This window comes from Megalops cyprinoides, chromosome 2 (genome assembly GCF_013368585.1).
Source record: "Megalops cyprinoides isolate fMegCyp1 chromosome 2, fMegCyp1.pri, whole genome shotgun sequence".
NCBI lineage: Eukaryota > Metazoa > Chordata > Actinopteri > Elopiformes > Megalopidae > Megalops > Megalops cyprinoides.
In genome coordinates, this window is record NC_050584.1 from 65,681,585 (window position 1) to 65,700,324 (window position 18,740).

An 18,740-nucleotide genomic window follows, 5' to 3' on the forward strand; every position below is an offset into this window, starting at 1 on the left:
TGCACGTTGCTATCTTAACTGGGACTTTAAAGAAGAAAGCAATTACTGCATTTTTCTTTTAACTTTGTAGTTCTTGAATAGCATATGGCTTGCTTGTCTCTGATCTCAGATTAGCGGAATATGAGGATATGTTCTTCCTGACGAACAGTTGCTAGGTTGCTGAATATGGTTAGGTAACATGCCTGTACAAAAAAATGTCGGACAACTCAGTAAAAGCAGACCCTTATGTAGCTGACAAATCACTGATCAGAACTAAACCATGTGATCTATGAGGTCAAAAAACCCATTAATTCTCTAAATTTCCCTTCTGATGACAGAAAAAGGAGGCACTGTGACACAGTTTACAAATCCAGTGTTTCACTTAAACTATTAATACACAGTTTGTTTTATTTTTTATCATTTTCACAGTATCACAGTATGAATCTGGCTTGGAGGTGAATGAGAGCTCACTCTGCCTGCTGCTCCTGAGGGAAACTGTGTTGCTATCTGAGCTCTTCAGTTACTCAGTCTGGGGACTTTTTTCTCAGGAAGCATAAATATAGAGCTCTTAGATGTTGTTGTGGTGGTTTCTGGGATGTCCTTTCTGGGCTCCTGTAGATTTTCCCTTCATCACAGGCTTTTTTCAGGGCTGATGTTGAGCCACTTCATACTGATGACTACAGACTGGAATGGTGCTTAACGCTGGGAGCGCCTCATTTCCAAATCCACAAATGAAAGCTTCAGTTCATGTTGTTTTTACGTTTTTGTATTCTACAGGTTATGTAGTAGTTATACAAACTACCACATGGTGGCAGTGGAAAGCAGCGTTTAGTCCATGTCACCCTCCAGAGTGTCAGCATCACTGTCCTCTTCCAGTTTCATCAGGTCAGACATCTCTGTCTCACTCAGTACAGAGCTCCCTGTTCCATATCCAGATGATGCTGAGCTCTCTGGCTGAGTCTTTCTCAGCCACCATGACACCTTCTCTCTGACCGATTTATGAGCCAATTCTTCATCCCACACAGAGCTGCCTGCTTCAGAGGGGGCTGGAGTCCTGCTACTCACTGTAACACAAGAACAGCAACAACAAGCCCTGTTACAATGCAAGTTATAATATATTGCATTCACAGAGACACTATGCAAATATATTCCCTAACAAATTGACAAATAATATCCCTGAGACAATGAGTCATTGTGTAGGAGGGCCTCTCTGTTCATTCATTGTACATTCATGGTTTTGAGTATTTACAACACTCCGTTTTCTCAGATTTTATATTACATTAAGTGTGCTTCAGCCTATGTTCAGCACAGTACTGTATTCACAGATTTCCCCACAGGGATCTTAAGCTGCTCTGCAAACACAAGGATCTCACCTGTACACTGATGCCTGCTACAGTGTACTACAGTGTACAGCCTACAGTGTATTTCTAATATATGCTAACCATCTTCACTCAGATTAGGAAGTGTATGTTAAATGTGTTTTCTCATAATTGTTGTTTAATTATTGCTTTTCTCAGTGGAGCTACAGTCCCATCATTTTCACACAAAGGAAGGAGTATAAGACATACAGTAAATTAGATTAGTGACATATAGGTAAACCTTCACAACTGTTAACTGTACATCAAACAAACCAGTTACAATTGAAATAATTGTTCACAGTTAACAATTAATAAGTTAAAATCTTTGTTTTAATGTTTAATGAGTACAAAGTGAGGAAGGGGTGATCAAGCTGTTCCTGTCCGGCTGAATTGTAAATGTTGTGAAATGTGATCTATAGAAAGATAAAGACCCAAACTCACTAGTGGGGGGATGACGCTCCATGCTGCCCCTCCTCTTCCTGACTGGCAGAGTGGATCCCTCTGTCTCTGAGCGGACCACCACCTTCGACATCCTCTCTATCAGCTCCTCCTCTCTTCTGCTCCATTCCTCTTCAAGATTCTTTCTCAAGCTTAATTCACTTCCTTCTCTGTCCAATATGGTGAAGTGACTGCCCCTGTTTCTGGCTACCATCTCCTCTATCTTCTCCAGCAGCTCTGTGACCTGAGTGCCATCAGCCCTGTTCTTATTGTTGAGAACATGATACCTGCTCCCACATTTCTCTACAAGCCACTGGAGGGCCTTCCCTTCAGCCTCAATGTGCTGCTCAATGGTTGTGTCTCCCAGCCAGTCTCCCCAGGTGAACAGCACTATAGTGTGTCTCCAGACTCTCTCACTGAGAAGCTCCAGGTGTTCCTCCACTGATCTCCTGTGTGTTTCTGTGAGTGAAGAGCTCACATTAATAACCAGGAAGAGAGCGGAGGGTCCTGGGGGACACAGAGACACACTGCGCACAATCTCCTGTTTATCCAGCTCTGGAGTGTCCTGCACAGAATTATTCCTCCTCCAGCTTGGTGTGTCGATCACAGTGATCTGCCTCCCAGCTACTTCAGCCTGTCTTTTCACACACTGTGCAGTTCTTATTTCAGACTCAAACTCCTCTCTGCCCAGGATGGTGTTTCCTGCTGAACTCTTCCCAGCATGTCTCCACCCCAGCAGCACAATCCTCAGCTCTGAGAGACGGTGTTCCCCTTCTGTAAGAGAGAAAGAAATAAAATAAATCACAATTTATTATTTCTCATCATCTGTGAAAAAAACAGTCAGCTGTAAGATGAGCTGCTCTGTGTAAGTGTGGAGCGGCGTAGAATAGTAGTGTGGTCATGGAGGGTAATGATACCCTTCACATGCAGTGCAGATCTTGTCTTCCCATATGCTGTTGCTTTGGCTGAATTTTAAGTGTAGTTTGTATGGTTTATATGTAGAGCTGGCATTTTTCAGCTTTATCTGCAAATAACTGAAAAAATGCCATTGAAATCTATTTAATGCAATGTTTAATTTTTAATAATTGAAAAGAACTCTAAACTGGCGATAATGTGTTACAGTATTCAAAACACATAAAATTTCAACTCTGAAATGCAAAGATCTTTTACCTCCATAGGAGAGTGAAGAACACTGCAGTATCTTCCCTGACAGGGGGTTAATAATCAACACTAATTGTAAAATATGAAAGACATATTTATTTCAATAAATATGAAATATGGTTCGAACACCAAGTGTTAATTAACATTGTTAATGATTTCAATGACAGTAGGGGCTGTATTCAACCTGGAGTTAAAAAAATCTAAACTAACTGTGGTCAATCCCCAATCAGACGTAATGAAACAAAAAATGTAGAAAATAGCTCTCAATAAATAGTTAATCCAACAAACAGTGGGCAAAATGCTGAAACATAGACAGCCAAGCACAATATTAATACAGTTCCAGTTAGACAGGCCTCCCAACAAGAATGATAAACTGGCTGCAGCAGACTATTAAGGAAGAATCAAGTGTGAGTTATAAAATGGCTAAACATCATCCATTTTACAATGGGTATTCAGCTATATGATTGATGGCTGATCCCATGCATATATTCCCCACTTGTTGCTATCAAGGTGATGGATTCCTTGTCCCTCTATAGCACTGGGTCATTCCGGCACACTGTGAGGGAGGTCTGTTTCCCAGTCAGCTGTCAATTCTGCTGTCTGTGAGTTCACATTAACTGCATCCACAGCACCATGTAGTCAACAATGTCATCAATGCCACCATCAGGAGATCCATTCAATCAAACTACAGGTAGAATGCAATATCAGCTGTACTATAGGAACAGCATACATTTTAGAAAATGGAGAACCTCTATGTGCAGCAAACTTCCTCCATTTAAGCTGACAAACAGCAGAAGCTCTGAATATAAGCCTCAATAACACCAGGATTATAACAGAAAGTAGAGAATTGTATAATAATCCATTCCTAATGTTGCTCAGGCACAACTTAAAATAGTCTAGTGTATATTACCTTGATAATGGCAGCATGGTATGACAAATGGTTAAAACACTGAAATTCATGTGTGAAAGAGAAAATAAACACACCTTGGAAAAGTGCCCTGAGAGTCTTCCTGTGTTTCTGCACCTTCATCAGCCTCTGTTTCGCTCTTTCTTCCACTGCCCTCCTCTTCTCTTTCACCTCCTGTAAGAGCATTCTGTCCATTTCATAGTGACAGCCACCATGTCCTGCCACCATCTCCTCTACCTTCTCCAGCAGCTCTGTGACCTGAGTGCCATCAGCCCTGTTCTCATTGTTGAGAACATGATACCTGTTCCCACATTTCTCTACAAGCCACTGGAGGGCCTTCCCTTCAGCCTCAATGCGCTGCTCAATGGTTGTGTCTCCCAGCCAATCTCCGTAAGTGAACAGCACTATAGTGTGTCTCCAGACTCTCTCACTGAGAAGCTCCAGGTGTTCCTCCACTGATCTTCTGTATGTCTCTGTGAATGATGAGCTCACATTAACGACCAGGAAGAGAGCGTAGGGTCCTGGGGGACACAGAGACACACTGCGCACCATCTCCTGTTTATCCAGCTCTGGAGTTTTCTTCACAGAATTATTCCTCCTCCAGCCTGGTGTGTCGATCACAGTGAGCTGCCTCCCAGCTACTTCACCCTGTCTCTTCACACACTGTGCAGTTCTTATTCCAGACTCAAACTCCTCTCTGCCCAGGATGGTGTTTCCTGCCGAACTCTTCCCAGCATGTCTCCCTCCAAGCAGCACAATCCTCGACTCTGAGAGATGATGTTCCTTCACTTTTAGAGAGAAACAACAGAGTCCATATTAGGAATGCTAACATACAATTATTTCAGTAAATGATCAATACGCTAGTGTTTATATTGCTATGTATTAGCAATTGCATTCCTAATATTGACAGTAAAACAAGGTTTTACAAAGTTTTTGAGTCCTTAAGAATCAAAGCACTCAAAAACACGATTTATTCCTCATCAGGAGTGTTAAAACACATTCAGCTCTGAAATGAGCTGCTGTCTCTAAGGGTGGAATCATGTGGTACAGCAGTGAATTCATGATTAACAATTTGGAATTCAGCCAGGAGGGCTGTGCATTTATATCTATGAGAAAAGAGAACATTACCATAACAGTGGGCTGATTTTTCCTTTGAAATTTCTAAATTTTAAATGATCCACCCCGTGAATGATTTCATGATGTTTTTGGTACTGTGTGTATGTGATTCTGCTTTTGCTTGAGTGCCTCCAATGAGGACTGCTGTCCTGGTCTGCACCCTTTGCCTGCAGGATTCCTCCCTGGCTCCCTGCTGCCCTCTGCAGGACAGAGCTGTTACTGAGACAGGACAGGTCACTGGGTGCATATCACAAAATATTGACCTATTTACTTCACTTAAATAAATGTATCATGCTGTATAAATACAAGACCGTCAGTTTTTTTGAGAGGTAGGGTGTGCAGATGGAGAATTACACAGAGCTAACTAAATTGCGCCATAATTGTAGCAATAGTAGACGATGCCATAGCCCGCATACTTTACACCACCCTGGCTCATCTGGACACCAAGAGGGGATGTTAGACTGCTGTTTATTGACTATAACTCAGCGTTTAACACCATAGTCCCCCCCAGGCTGATCCCTAAACTGTGTGATCTTGGCCTGCACCCTTCGCTGTGCAGGTGGATCCTCAACTTTCTGATCGGCAGACCACAGGTGGTACAAGTGGGCCACCATGTGTCAACTCCCCTCATCCTCAATACCGGAGCCCCTCAAGGATGCGTGCTGAGCCCCCTGCTGTACTCCTTGTACACCAATGACTGTGTGGCCACTTCAGTCTTCAGCATCATAATCAAGTTTGCCGATGACACAGCAGTGGTGGGCCTCATCTCAAACAACGATGAGTCTGCCTACCGATCCAAGGTCAAACAGCTAGTGGATTGGAGTGAGCAGAACAACCTCTCGCTGAATGTTGGCAAAACCGAGGAGATGATAGTGGACTTTGGCAGAAAGCAGCAGAGGGACCTCCAACCTCTCAGCATAAAGAGGGCCCAGGTAGAGAGGGTGGACAATTTCAAATACCTGGCTGTTCACATCTCCCAGGACCTCTCCTGGTCCTGTCACATCAACACCCCGGTGAAGAAAGCCCGCCAGCGCCTCTACCATCTACGGAGACTCAGGCATTTCAAACTCCCACTCAAGGTGCTCAAGAACTTTTACACCTGCACTATAAAGAGCACCCTGAGTGGGAGCATCACCACCTGGATGGTGAGCGCCTCCAAGCGGGACCACCTGGCTCTCAGAAGGGTGGTTTGCTCAGCTGAGAGAACCATCAGGACCTCACACTCAGAGCTCTGATCAGAGTCTCTCAATAGAGGCTGATCTAAACACAGTGAGCATTTAGAGTGAACAGCAGGGCCTCCCTGGAGTGTCAGTGCTGTAACTGTGTAGGACACAGACACTCAGGGTTGATGCTCCTGGGACCAGAGTTTCTGTACCTCAGTATACAGCACAATGGAAACGCAGGAGAAAAGAACAACAGATATACTGTATGTGAAGAACAGCTATATGACTATCAACCTGTAGTACTCAGTAGTAACTTATACTTCATAATTAAAATGTGATCAGCATATTGAATGACAGTGTTTATAATATGCAAATATTTCACAATAAATAATTCAGAGTTAGTGTAACAGAGGACGAAGATACCTTTGAAACATGCACTGAGAGTCTTCCGCTGTTTTTGCACCTTCATCAGCCTCTGTTTCGCTCTTTCTTCCACTGCCCTCCTCTTCTCTTCCACCTCCTGTAAGAGCATTCTGTCCATTTCATAGTGACAGCCACCATGTCCTGCCACCATCTCCTCTATCTTCTCCAGCAGCTCTGTGACCTGAGTGCCATCAGCCCTCTTCTCATTGTTGAGAACATGATACCTGTTCCCACATTTCTCTACAAGCCACTGGAGGGCCTCCCCTTCAGTCTGAATGTGCTGCTCAATGGTTGTGTCTCCCAGCCAGTCTCCCCTGGTGAACAGCACTATAGTGTGTCTCCAAACTCTCTTACTGAGAAGCTCCAGGTGTTCCTCCACTGCTCTCCTGTGTGCTTCTGTGAATGATGAACTCACATCAACCACCAGAAAGAGAGCGTGCGGTCCTGGGGGACACAGAGACACACTGCGCACAATCTCCTGTTTATCCAGCTCTGTAGTATTCTTCAAAGAGAAATTCCTCCACCAGCCTGGTGTGTCGATCACAGTGAGCTGCCTCCCAGCTACTTCACCCTGTCTCTTCACACACTGTGCAGTTCTTATTCTAGACTCAAACTCCTCTCTGCCCAGGATGGTGTTTCCTGCTGAACTCTTCCCAGCATGTCTCCCCCCCAGCAGCACAATCCTCAGCTCTGAGAGACGATGTTTGTCCCCTGGTAGAAAGAAACAATATAATTTATTTAATTGTCATCATGAGTGTGATTCATACATATATATGTGTGTGTGTGTGTGTGTGTGTGTGTGTACACACACACACACACACAGAAATACACATACATTGACCATCACCAGCGTCCTTTTGTTGCTATGTAGCAAAGGAGACAGTTCGTCATCCAGTCCAACACAGAACATGTAACAAAGTGGCAAAGCTAGCTAGCAGTCAACAGTCTTTCTGTTAGGACTGGACTCTATACTGATGTACTAGAGATAGATTTTTTTGTGTTCCTATCAGATCTAGCAGTCACTGCAAATAAGGTTTTGTTTGTAAGGTTATGATGTACATTTAGACATTGTCTCTGGCCGCAAAATTGTTCTCAATTATTTGAGTGTAATTGAGTGTAAAAAAAATACAGATAATGTCATATAATTGTTGAATATATCATTTTAATTACCCAATGATGTTTATGTATCAGGCAAGCAGAATTTTTACATAAGAACATAAGAACATATTATGATGAGAACAAGCCATTCATCCCGACTAAGCTCGCCATTACAATTAAAGAGAATCCAGAGGGTCTCTGCCTCAACTACATGAGTTGGCAACCTATTCCATGTATTGATAACTCTTTGTGTAAAGTAATACTTCCTTATATCACACTAAAACTCACATTAAAAAAATTATTGTTGTTAACCTTATTGAGTCCGTTTAACTTTAAAAACCTCTAATAGATCACCCCTAAGTCTCCTCTTGGTAAGTCTAAATAGGTTAAGTAACTTGAGTCTTTCCACATAGCTTTTATATTTCATGCAAGGAACTAATTTAGTTGCCTTTGAACTTTTTCAAGAGCCTCAAAATCTTTCTTATATTGCGGTGCCCAGAACTGCGCACAATATTCCAAGTGAGGTCTGACTAAAGAATTGTATAATTTCAATATAACCTCCTTAGATTTATAATCAATACTTTTGGCTATATATCCCAGCATCCTGTTGGCCTTTTGACTGCTACAGCACACTGCCTAGATCCTGTTAAGTTTTGGTCAACTATTACTCTTAAGTCTTTTTCAAATTGGGCACATTCTAGTTTTTTAATTGTACACAGAGTGGCGAACGTAGCTAGCAGCAGTCTTCCTGTTAGGACTGCACTCCATGATGATGTACTAGACAGATTTTGTCAGTACTCCGCCTCCCTAGCTGTGGTGTTTTTGTTTTTTCCCTGTCCATGTGCTTTTGTTTGTTGTTTTTCCTTGTGTTCCAGCCCTGCCCCGCTCTCCGCCCTGTCTCCGCCCTCCTGATCATTTCCACCTGCCTGCCAGCACACCTGTTTCCAGTCCCCTCATCAGCCCAGCCCTGTTTCTACCCTGCTTGTTTCTGTCTTGTTTGCTAGTTCGTCACAGTGTGTTTTTTCGCCTGTTTCGGCCCCGCCGGTTTCTTCTCTGTCTGTGCGATTCCTGGTTTCCGACCTTGCCCGAGTCCCAACCAAGTTCCTGCCTGCCGCCTTGCCCAATCGCCTGATAGCCTGCCTGCCTGGTCCTCGACCCTGCTTGTCTTTGTACTACGACTTTGTTTACAATAAACAATAAACCTGCCTGGAACCCGAAGCTCCCGTGGTCCGCGACTGAGTCCTTGTCTGAGCCGTTACAGATTTTTTGTGCTCCTATCAGATCTAGCGGTCACTGCAAATAAGGTTTTGATTGTAAGGTTATAATGTACATGTAGACATTGTCTCTGGCCTGTAAAATTACCAATTATTTCAGTGCAATTGAGTGTAACAAAATCACAATCCTGAACTGCATTTTGATGCTAAATTAACAAATGCACAGCTGTGTGCGGTATTTTAACTGTCCCTTGGGCACCAACAGAAATGATTTTTGCAATTTTTTCAACAGAAAATAGAACAAACAAAATGAAATGAATGAACCCACTCCCTTTACTCTGTTATCTCTCTTAAAGCTGCTCATTGTCTGGACTCTTTCTCTCCTATTGAACCAAACAAACTCAGCAGAGTGCTTGCATCATATAAAAAATCAGCTTGTTCATTCAATCCGATATCAACCAATCTTTCTTACCAAAAGTGCAGGAGAAAATCACAACCTTATAGCTTTTGGCACTCCTAAACTCAAAACAATATTTTTGAGATCTTTCAATCAGGTTTGTAGATGTCACAGTGGTACAGAGACAGTTCTCATTAAAGCTTCTAACGATCAATAATGTAATAAAACTGGATGATATAATAACTTATTGCATAATTGCACAGTTATGAATGCAGATTAAGTATCAAAGACAAAATCAACCCACCCTTATAAAGCTCTCTGAGAGTCTTCTTCTGTTTCTGCAACTTCATCAGCCTCTGTTTTGCTCTTTCTTCCACTGCCCTCCTCTTCTCTTCCACCTCCTGTAAGACCTTTCTGTCCATTTCATAGTGACAGCCACCATGTCCTGCCACCATCTCCTCTATCTTCTCCAGCAGCTCTGTGACCTGAGTGCCATCAGCCCTGTTCAGATTGTTGAGAACATGATACCTGTTCCCACATTTCTCTACAAGCCACTGGAGGGCCTTCCCTTCAGCCTCAATGCGCTGCTCAATGGTTGTGTCTCCCAGCCAGTCTCCCTTGGTGAAGAGCACTATAGTGTGTCTCCACACTCTCTTACTGAAAAGTTCCAGGTGTTCCTCCACTGATCTTCTATGTCTTCCTGTGAATGATGTGCTCACATTAATAACCAGGAAGAGAGCGTGGGGTCCTGGGGGACACAGAGACACACTGCGCACAATCTCCTGTTTATCCAACTCTGGAGTGCTCTCCACAGTATAATTTGTCCACCAGCCTGGTGTGTCGATCACAGTGAGCTGCCTCCCAGCTACTTCACCCTGTCTCTTCACACACTGTGAAGTTTTTCTTCCAGACTCAAATTCTTCTCTGCCCAGGATGGTGTTTCCTGCTGAACTCTTCCCAGCAAATCTCACCCCCAGCAGCACAATCCTCAGCTCTGAGAGATGGTGTTCCTTCACTGTTAGAGAAAAAGAACGCAATTCACTCCTCAGCAGTGGTGTTAATATACATTATATACAATACAATATACTGCTCTGACAGCAGTCCAAGGATCAATACACCAGTGTTAGTATTGGAGTTAGTATTGTAGAGTATTACCAATATATTATTAATATGGAAAGTAATAAGGATTTAAGACATTTTTTTGTTGTCACAAAGAATCAAGACTCACTCTGAAGGGAGGTTACACCACCAGCTGCCATCTCTGTCCCTCTCTGTCTCTCTCTGTTCTCCTCTTGGCTCACAGACTCTTCTGTGTTCTCTGTAGTAATAATAATAATTAGCATGGTTGCCTCAGAAAAAACAATCATCATTCAATTCTGAAAAGCATTTCATTTTTCATTTTTCTGAACTCCCCCCTCTATCCCCATGAGCTTGTAGTCTCCATCTGTACATTAAGCTCTCCTCACCGCTGGCTTCCCCACGCACCACAGGAGCAAACACTGAACTGAGGATCAGTGCATCTCCCTGAAGTCATCTGAGTGACTCACAGAGTCAGGGTGCTGAGAGTGGAGTGATGAGGGAACCCTGACCAGCATAACCCTCCCTACCCCAGCAGGACAAGGCCAGTTACACTGTGCCACTGCAGAATCCCTGTTTGCCGAACGGTACGACTCAGACTCAAACCCAGGTCTGGGCTGTAGGACTGAACCTCTCAGAAGCTTCAGATCATTTTAAATGGAACTCTGTGTGGAATTTGCAAAAGCGCAAAAACTATCGGTTAAAATACATGACTTTTTAAAAAAAACATTTTAAACTCTACATGTACAAATTCAGACATGACTCCTTTTTTTGCAATCTGTATCTCAAGATCAGTGTTTCGTGTTTCCTCACTCAAACCATGGAGTACTCCATACTGCACAAAAGCTCTATTTTTATGCACATATTTAACAGTCGATATGATATAATTTATTCATCACTCACTCTCTAAACAACAGAAATATTCATAATCTGACTGTAGCTATCCATTGCATTTAACATACAGATATTTTCCTCTCTTCTTTGAATGCACAGGAGTATTAGGGATGTTTAAAAGTGATCACACCCTGCAGGTATTGTGGGAACTCTATTTCTGGTTAGATTGATTAAATAAATTTAAACAATAAAAGTCTTGTTTACACTTCAGAATCAATACAATTTCAAATATGTGACTCCTTTCTTGGCAATATCAAGGCCTACATTCCATGTGTCATAGCTCTAAACATGGAATTTAGACTCTGTTACTATGCAGATATTTCACAATCTACATGATATCATTTATTCATCACACAGCATTGCTCAGTAGGAACAACAGTAATATTATTAATTAGACTCTAGTTATCCATTACATTTAACATGCAATCATTTCCCTGTCTTATCTGAATGCACAGAAGTATAAAGGATGTTTAAAGTGATCACACTTTGCAGACATGGTGGGAACTCTGTATTACTGGTCAGACTGGAGCGGCATGCCTGCACAGAGCCTTCTGAGAAGAGGGTGTGGAGGAAGAAGACACAGGTATGCTGAAGGTAAATCAGGTTGATAAAGGTTTTAGTATGAAATCAGCATTAATAATCCATACCTCCCCATGTCTTCTACTAATATAAAACAATACCTGCCTTTGCACTGTTACAGGTACCAGTCAGGTCTGTGTATTGTATATTTTGATTAACAGCCCACCTCTACTATTCAAACTGTGGAAGCAGAGGGTCTGTTTCTGCAATGCTGGTTTAATAAGAAACCTGTAAGTGTGGCTGTTTAAATTAGCTTTCAGATGGTTTCTACCTCCTGCCTCCTTGTAGATTCTGCATTTCATGCAGTTTGGAGGTAAACCGAGATCGCAGTGCCTTAGAGCTGTTTGACTGGTGTCTGTTTTCCTGGTTCATGGTGTTTACCGTCCTCTCTACTTGTACAAGCAGATAAGTTATTCTTCTCTTCCTGTCTATCAGGGAATGCTGAGGCTGAATTCAGTGAAGCACACCCCTCATGGTTTTATTTTGTTCTTCCATTATTAACTACAGTAGTTAACATTTTGAATGCAGCAATTAATGCTTTGAATGCAAACATTTAACAAACACAGAACGCACAGGTTTGATTCTTCCACAATTACATTGATTTAGCACAGACATAATTTACTCATACACATAATTCTCAGCACTATCAGTAAATGAGTTATGTTATATAATGTATTATTAAAAATAACATTACATTTTGATTTTGGATTGTCACAATCTAATTCAGTATTTCTCAATCCTACTCCTGGAGCCCGGCTGTCCTACATATCTTCTATCTATCCTTACTCCAAACACACCTGATTGAAATTAGTGATTATATCAGGTGTGCTCAGCTAGTCAAAAGTGCCACTGATGAGTTCAGTCAGGCAGGTAGAGCAGGGAAAGATGGAAAACGTGCAGAGCAGGGGGGCCCCAGGATCAGGATTGAGAATCAGTGGTCTAATTAATTATGTATTTCTACCGCTTTTTATGCTGTCTGTTACAGTTTAGAGAGATATATAGAAAAAGAGAGTTTCTGCACCTACCTGGCTGAAACAGCACCTCTCTCCCTTGTCCCAGTCTTCCCAGCAAGCAGCAGCTCTCTGTAAAAGCACTGCAGTCTGTAACACTCACAGACAATCCCACAGAATGGAGCCTCTTCTGGTAGAGTCTGTGTTCTTGATGCAGGGAGATGAAGTGAAGGTGTTTGTGTGCTCTGTGTTTCCCTGAGTGCCAGTATGTGCCTTTTTCTCTGTGTAGGGTTTTTATATAAAGCACTTCCCTCTGTCTTTTTCATTAATTATCTGGAATTATTCATTTTTATTTGTTGTAACGCTGTTTTTGAAAAGTATAGTGAGAATTCTGTGTCGTGCCTCATTAATTCTCACCACAGAGAACCAGAGGCCGGTGACCAGACTGGCCATAAGGGTATGTTTATTTTCATGAACTGGTTTGATTTTAAAAGCAAATGTACCCAGTGTTTCCTACATTGTTTCCCATAGCTTGGTCCTGTGGGTGTAATTGCATCATAAGGTACATCAACTTTAATCTGAATATGAGCTTTAGCAATCTAATGACAGTAAAGGTTAAAGGACACTACAGTGGGAGGAAGCACATGTTCCATTGGCAGTAGGTGTGCTATAAGCTTGATGCGATTTTGAACATTTGAACACAGTTTCATTTTGGAATTCTTCAGAAATGCACTAAAAATTCAAAATCCAAAATTCAAAACATCTTGATTCCCTAGAAGGTCCTCAGTCAGTACACATATCAGTTGGAGGAGTAGGGACCCAGCAAAAGGTATTTGGTACATATACCTATACCTAGGCCCTATACCAATCCCTCCCCCAGCTATGGGTGAAATAATGCTGCTGCCTTGCAGTTCGACCTAGTCAAAGGCTAGGGGGCTGCGCCAACAGAAAAGGGTAGCTGAAGGAGCTGCACCCTCAGTTTCACAAGAAAAACAATGTTGTGAGTTTCACAAAGCTGATATTTATGGTAGTTCTGCCATTCAGAAATTCATAACCTGGAGTGATGAGCACAAAACTTGGACTTTTGTGGAAGAAAGTAATGTGGTCTGATAGGTCATCTTTTACTCTTCTTCAGACATCTGGATGGGTTTTTATTTATAGACAACTAAAGGAAGCCTTCAACCCACTTTGCCTGTTCCCAGCTGTTAAACATGGTGATGGATCTGTTACATGCTAAGGCAGCCAAGTGCAAACATTGTTTCCCCAAGATGATCCCATATTCCAAGATGGTAACACCCCAATACACACTCCTAAATGGATTCCTGATAAATGCTTTCATTTTCACCAGGATGAACTCAAAGAACTTATACGGCCTCCCCAAACACAAAATCTAAACATCATTGTACTTTTAAGGGAAGTTCAATCACAAAAGGTAATGTTCTTATAAAGGAGTATATTTCTACCTCCTTCAACTCTTAAAGAACTGGAGACTTTCCTTCCTCAGGAATGGCTGTACACAGTTTAGAATATATTTATATATAAGTGATGAGTGTCTGGTAAAAATGTAATCATATGATTAGATAAAATTGGAACAGCCTTGAATTAACAATTGATTTACAATACTGATTGCAAACACTAAAGCCCATATTCTCTATTGTCTCATACTGTCTCAAACTTACCAAGTTGCGTGATGAATCCCTGTGCTCACTTCTCTCTCTGTACAAAACACAACTTCAGTTTCACATTTTCCTTTCAAATCCACATCAATAGGAAAGTGATACACACATTTTTAGAGATTTGTATCTATAAACATAATACAACTTGATTTGTTACTGGATCCTTATTTTTAAAAACAACAAAACCATTGATAAAAACAGACAGTAGCATTGCTCAGTATTTGCCTGCCATGTTTTCCTGTGATCAGACTGGCACATACACATGAGAACCCAAACTTCCTGCTGACATGAAACTGAGCTGCCAGACCACAAACTGTTGAAAAAACCTGCAAAACATTTTCTCACCAAAGTGCTGATGCTGTCACTACTTTACTCATGTGATTCCCAAACCTGTACATCCCCAACCCCCTTCACAATCCCTCTTCTCAAACGGGTGCAAAGACAACCCTCTTCTCAAACAGGTGCAAAGACATGCCTTTTCATAGATCATGTTTCAACTTATCCGAAGAGTAAATTACCAGTTTAGAGCACAAATGAATCAAGTAGGAAAGTGCAAAACATGCAAACATTTTTGATCATTTGTAACAAAATGGACAAATAAGATACAACTGGATTTATTACTGGATCTTTATTTGTAAAATGACATAACCTCTCACAAAAAGATGCACTAGCACTGCTCAGTATTTGCCCCACTGTTTTTCGTTATCTTTCTGTGGTCAGGCTGGCACATATAGATGAGAACTCAAACACAGGGGACTTCCTGCTTAAAACAAACTTATTTAGTGAACTGCCAGGCCACAAAGTTCTGCAACAAAACTGCAAAACATCTTCCCATCAAAGTGCTGATGCTGTCACTGCTTTGCTCAATCTGATTCCCAAACCTGTGCATCTCCACCCCCCTCACAACCCCTCTTCTCAAACAGGCGCAAAGACATACCTTTTCATAGATCATGTTTCTATATATCATAAGACTAAATTAGAGTGAATGAAAGTATAAATAAGATTTAAATGGCTGACAGTAATATCACCACTGGCCTCTCTGTATCACCCTTATACCAGCTTAGAGCACTAATGAATTAAAGAGAGGGTTTTTTTTTGCTGTAGATGTAGTGTGGTCCCAGTGTGGAAAAGGAGATCTGAGGTTCTCCTGCTCACTCTATGAGCACATGACATGCAATACATTTCTATTTTCATGAGTGTGTTGTATCCTGATGTATTTAAAGCAGTGAAAATTTTCACAGAGAAAATGGTGCTATCAAGCACAATGCCGTGCTCTGAATGTCTCCTTCCTGTGTTGGTTACCCACTCTGTGGTCAGGCAGACTCACAAGTGCATGCACACTTATCAACAGGGGTATGTGCAAACAAGTTTCACTCAGCCATCACATGACAAAGTCATGGGAGTTACAGAACATATTCTGACCTAATGTGTTTTTAATGTATGAGTACAGAACATATCCTGGCCTAATGTGTATTTATTAACTGTATGATAACAGAAAAATATTCTGATATGATCTAATTACTAATGACTGTATTATTAATACTTATTTTCTTTTACCCCTGATACAGCCAACCTGTACAGTAGTGTATGTACAGTGGCTGTAGAAAGTATTAACTCCTCTTGGATTTCACCACATTTTGTTCTGTTACAGCCTGAAATCTTGATAGATTTACATTTTTGGTCCGATCTACACGTAATGGTGGAACGAACTCCCTGTCTCGCTACGGACAGCTTCTTCACCCCATTCCTTCAGACGGGGCCTGAAGACGCACCTCTTCAGACTCTACCTGGACTGACCCAACACACAATTGCTGCTCCCCCCCCCCATCAGTGCTGTTGTAAATTGCTTTGCTTTTTAAATTGTTTCTTGTTGCCGCCTTTACCCTGACGCTCATTGCGCTGTTTGAAGTTGTTGAAGTCCGCCGTTAGAAAGTGTATCGTATTAGTTCCCCTATAGGCTGTAATTGTACAAATCTAATAGTACTGTGTCCTCAAACAGACCTTGCTCTCAGCTGAGAACTGTCTCATTGTGGAACTGTACACATCCTGTCCCCGTACTGTCGCTATACTTGCTGTATGCACTTTTGTAAGTCGCTTTGGATAAAAGCGTCTTCTAAATAAATAAATGTAAATGTAAATGTAAATGTAATGCTCTACAGTATCAATGAGCAAAAAAAGTTTGGGGCTGAAAACTTAAATTATTCAAAATTACAAAGGCATAAAAATCTTCACTACAAAAGTATTCACCCTTTTAGCATTAACCAGCTCAACCAGTTGCCTTTAGAATTTACTCAATATGCTGACTAGAAGCCCACTGTGTGCAATTAAAGTGATTAACAGTTCAGAATGAGCACAGCTGTATTTGTAAGGTTAAATACACACGTCTGTGTGAGGTCCCACCTCTGGACATTGTCTTCATATTGCATTATGTGCAAAGGAGCTTTCTCAACACCTCAGGAAAGGAGTCAAGAGAGGAATATAAATGATTTCAAAGGTATTTAGTATTCTGTGCTGCACTATTAAATCAATTATCAAGAAGTGGAAACAAGATTACCCAAAATCTTCACTGATCAGGTAGTCCTCCATAACTGAGCAGTTAGGCAAGAGGGGCATTAGTCAGAGGAGGAGCCAAGGGGCCGAAGACATTCCTGGTGCAACAGTTCGAACAATTTTGCAAGGAACAGTGGGAAAAATTTAACCCCAAAGCTGGTTACAGCATACCACCGAAGACTTGAAGCTGTAATTTCTGCAAAAGGAGAAACAACTAAAAACGAAATGCATTTAAATAACTCAGCGACTGAATAGTTATCCAGGCTGTACTTTTTCCATTTTCTATTTTTCATTAAATTTTACTTCAGAGTAAAAATAATTTTGACTTTGTCAAAGTTTAAAGTATGTTTTATTTATTGTAGGAAAAAAATGCATTTGAATACATTACAAAAATATTGTAAACTGTAAATTGTAAATTTCAGATCGTTACACGGCAAAATATGTCAAAATCCAAGGCGGACAATACCTTATACAGGCACTGTGGCAAAGGTGCACAGTGCTGATCAAACTAATCATGTGTTTTGTCAGGAGCTGTGCTGTGTGGTTATGACAGCAAAGGTTAAATGTAATGTAATGCAATGTATCTACACTTTATTAACACACACACACACACACACACACATATACTATATATATATAAAAATGTATAAATATATAAATGTATATAAATTCCACTGTGATTCCCAGGACCCAAGGATTATTGGTCAGAGTTTGATCGGACATCCAGAACACTGCTGCTGGTGGACTGCATTCCCCAGCACTGAAATCCGTTTAACTCTCAACAGGAAACATGTCATCATTATCTGACTAACATTCATGACCACAGGATAACGCCTGAAGTCGAGGAGTATCCTGGCAGATAGCTCCCAGAAGTCGAAGAGCATCCTGGCAGATAGCTCCCATCCTCTCTTCAGCCAATTCAAGCCTATGAACTCCAGGAGGCGCTATAGAGTCCCTCTGGCAAATAAAAATATATTTAAGTGTTTCATCCCAAGTGCCATCAATATTCTTAACTCTGCAAGTGGCTGATAAGATTGAAGCCAGAGACATTAACATGAACTGATTTTTTTTCATGTGTAATGTGACCTTGTCTACATATCTGTTTTATTAACTGCCTGTCTGCTTCTTATGCTGTTGTTCTTGTGTTTGGTGAGCCAAAGACACATTTCCACTCTGGTGGACAATAAAGATTTATTCTACTCTATTCTATTTAGTTTTTGCTACAGCTGGCTATAGGTACCATTATTGCACTGAGCGGTAACTTTCTAAAAAATAAATTAAAAAACAGATTTTTCTAGTCACAGTATTCAATCAATTATGTCTGGTCTCCACTTCAAAATTTTAATTAGAAATGATTATAAACAGCCAATTTGATTCATGTCAGTATCTAAATTTGTGTACTTAGATGAAGGATGTAGTGTAAACAATGTAATTGTTATCTGAACTGTGGTGGATAAGCATATAGGAACTACATTTACATTTATTCATTTGGCAGATGCTTTTATCAGAAGCAGAGTACAACATAAGGAAAAAGCCACATAAGGAGTCACTGCATGATCAAGTTGACAGTTGGTCAGACAAGGTACAAGCTAGCTGGTAGAGACATGAGTGCATGAAACCATTAGTTTTCATTTTTTTTTTAAGGAAAACAATGTTTAGGATATAAGAAACTGCTTAGGCAGTAGTGTGTCAGGGGATCAGGTGAGCGCAGAAGAGATGTGTCAGGTCAAGTACAAATACCATTTTTTTTAGATGATGTG

At 41.2% G+C, this 18,740-nt stretch overlaps 1 protein-coding gene across 1 annotated transcript in view; it reads right to left on the bottom strand.

Moving 5' to 3' along the window:
• Positions 1 to 762: 762 nt before the first annotated feature.
• Positions 763 to 18,740, bottom strand: part of LOC118772232 — a 35,629-nt gene continuing 17,651 nt past the window's right edge. The window contains exons 7-11 of the mRNA XM_036520536.1: positions 9,559 to 10,264; positions 6,546 to 7,235; positions 3,921 to 4,631; positions 1,779 to 2,546; positions 763 to 1,043 (exon numbers count right to left, since the gene is read on the bottom strand). Coding sequence (XP_036376429.1) covers positions 808 to 1,043; positions 1,779 to 2,546; positions 3,921 to 4,631; positions 6,546 to 7,235; positions 9,559 to 10,264 — 3,111 coding nt within the window. The 3' untranslated portion in view covers positions 763 to 807. The remainder of the gene's footprint in view (positions 1,044 to 1,778; positions 2,547 to 3,920; positions 4,632 to 6,545; positions 7,236 to 9,558; positions 10,265 to 18,740) is intronic.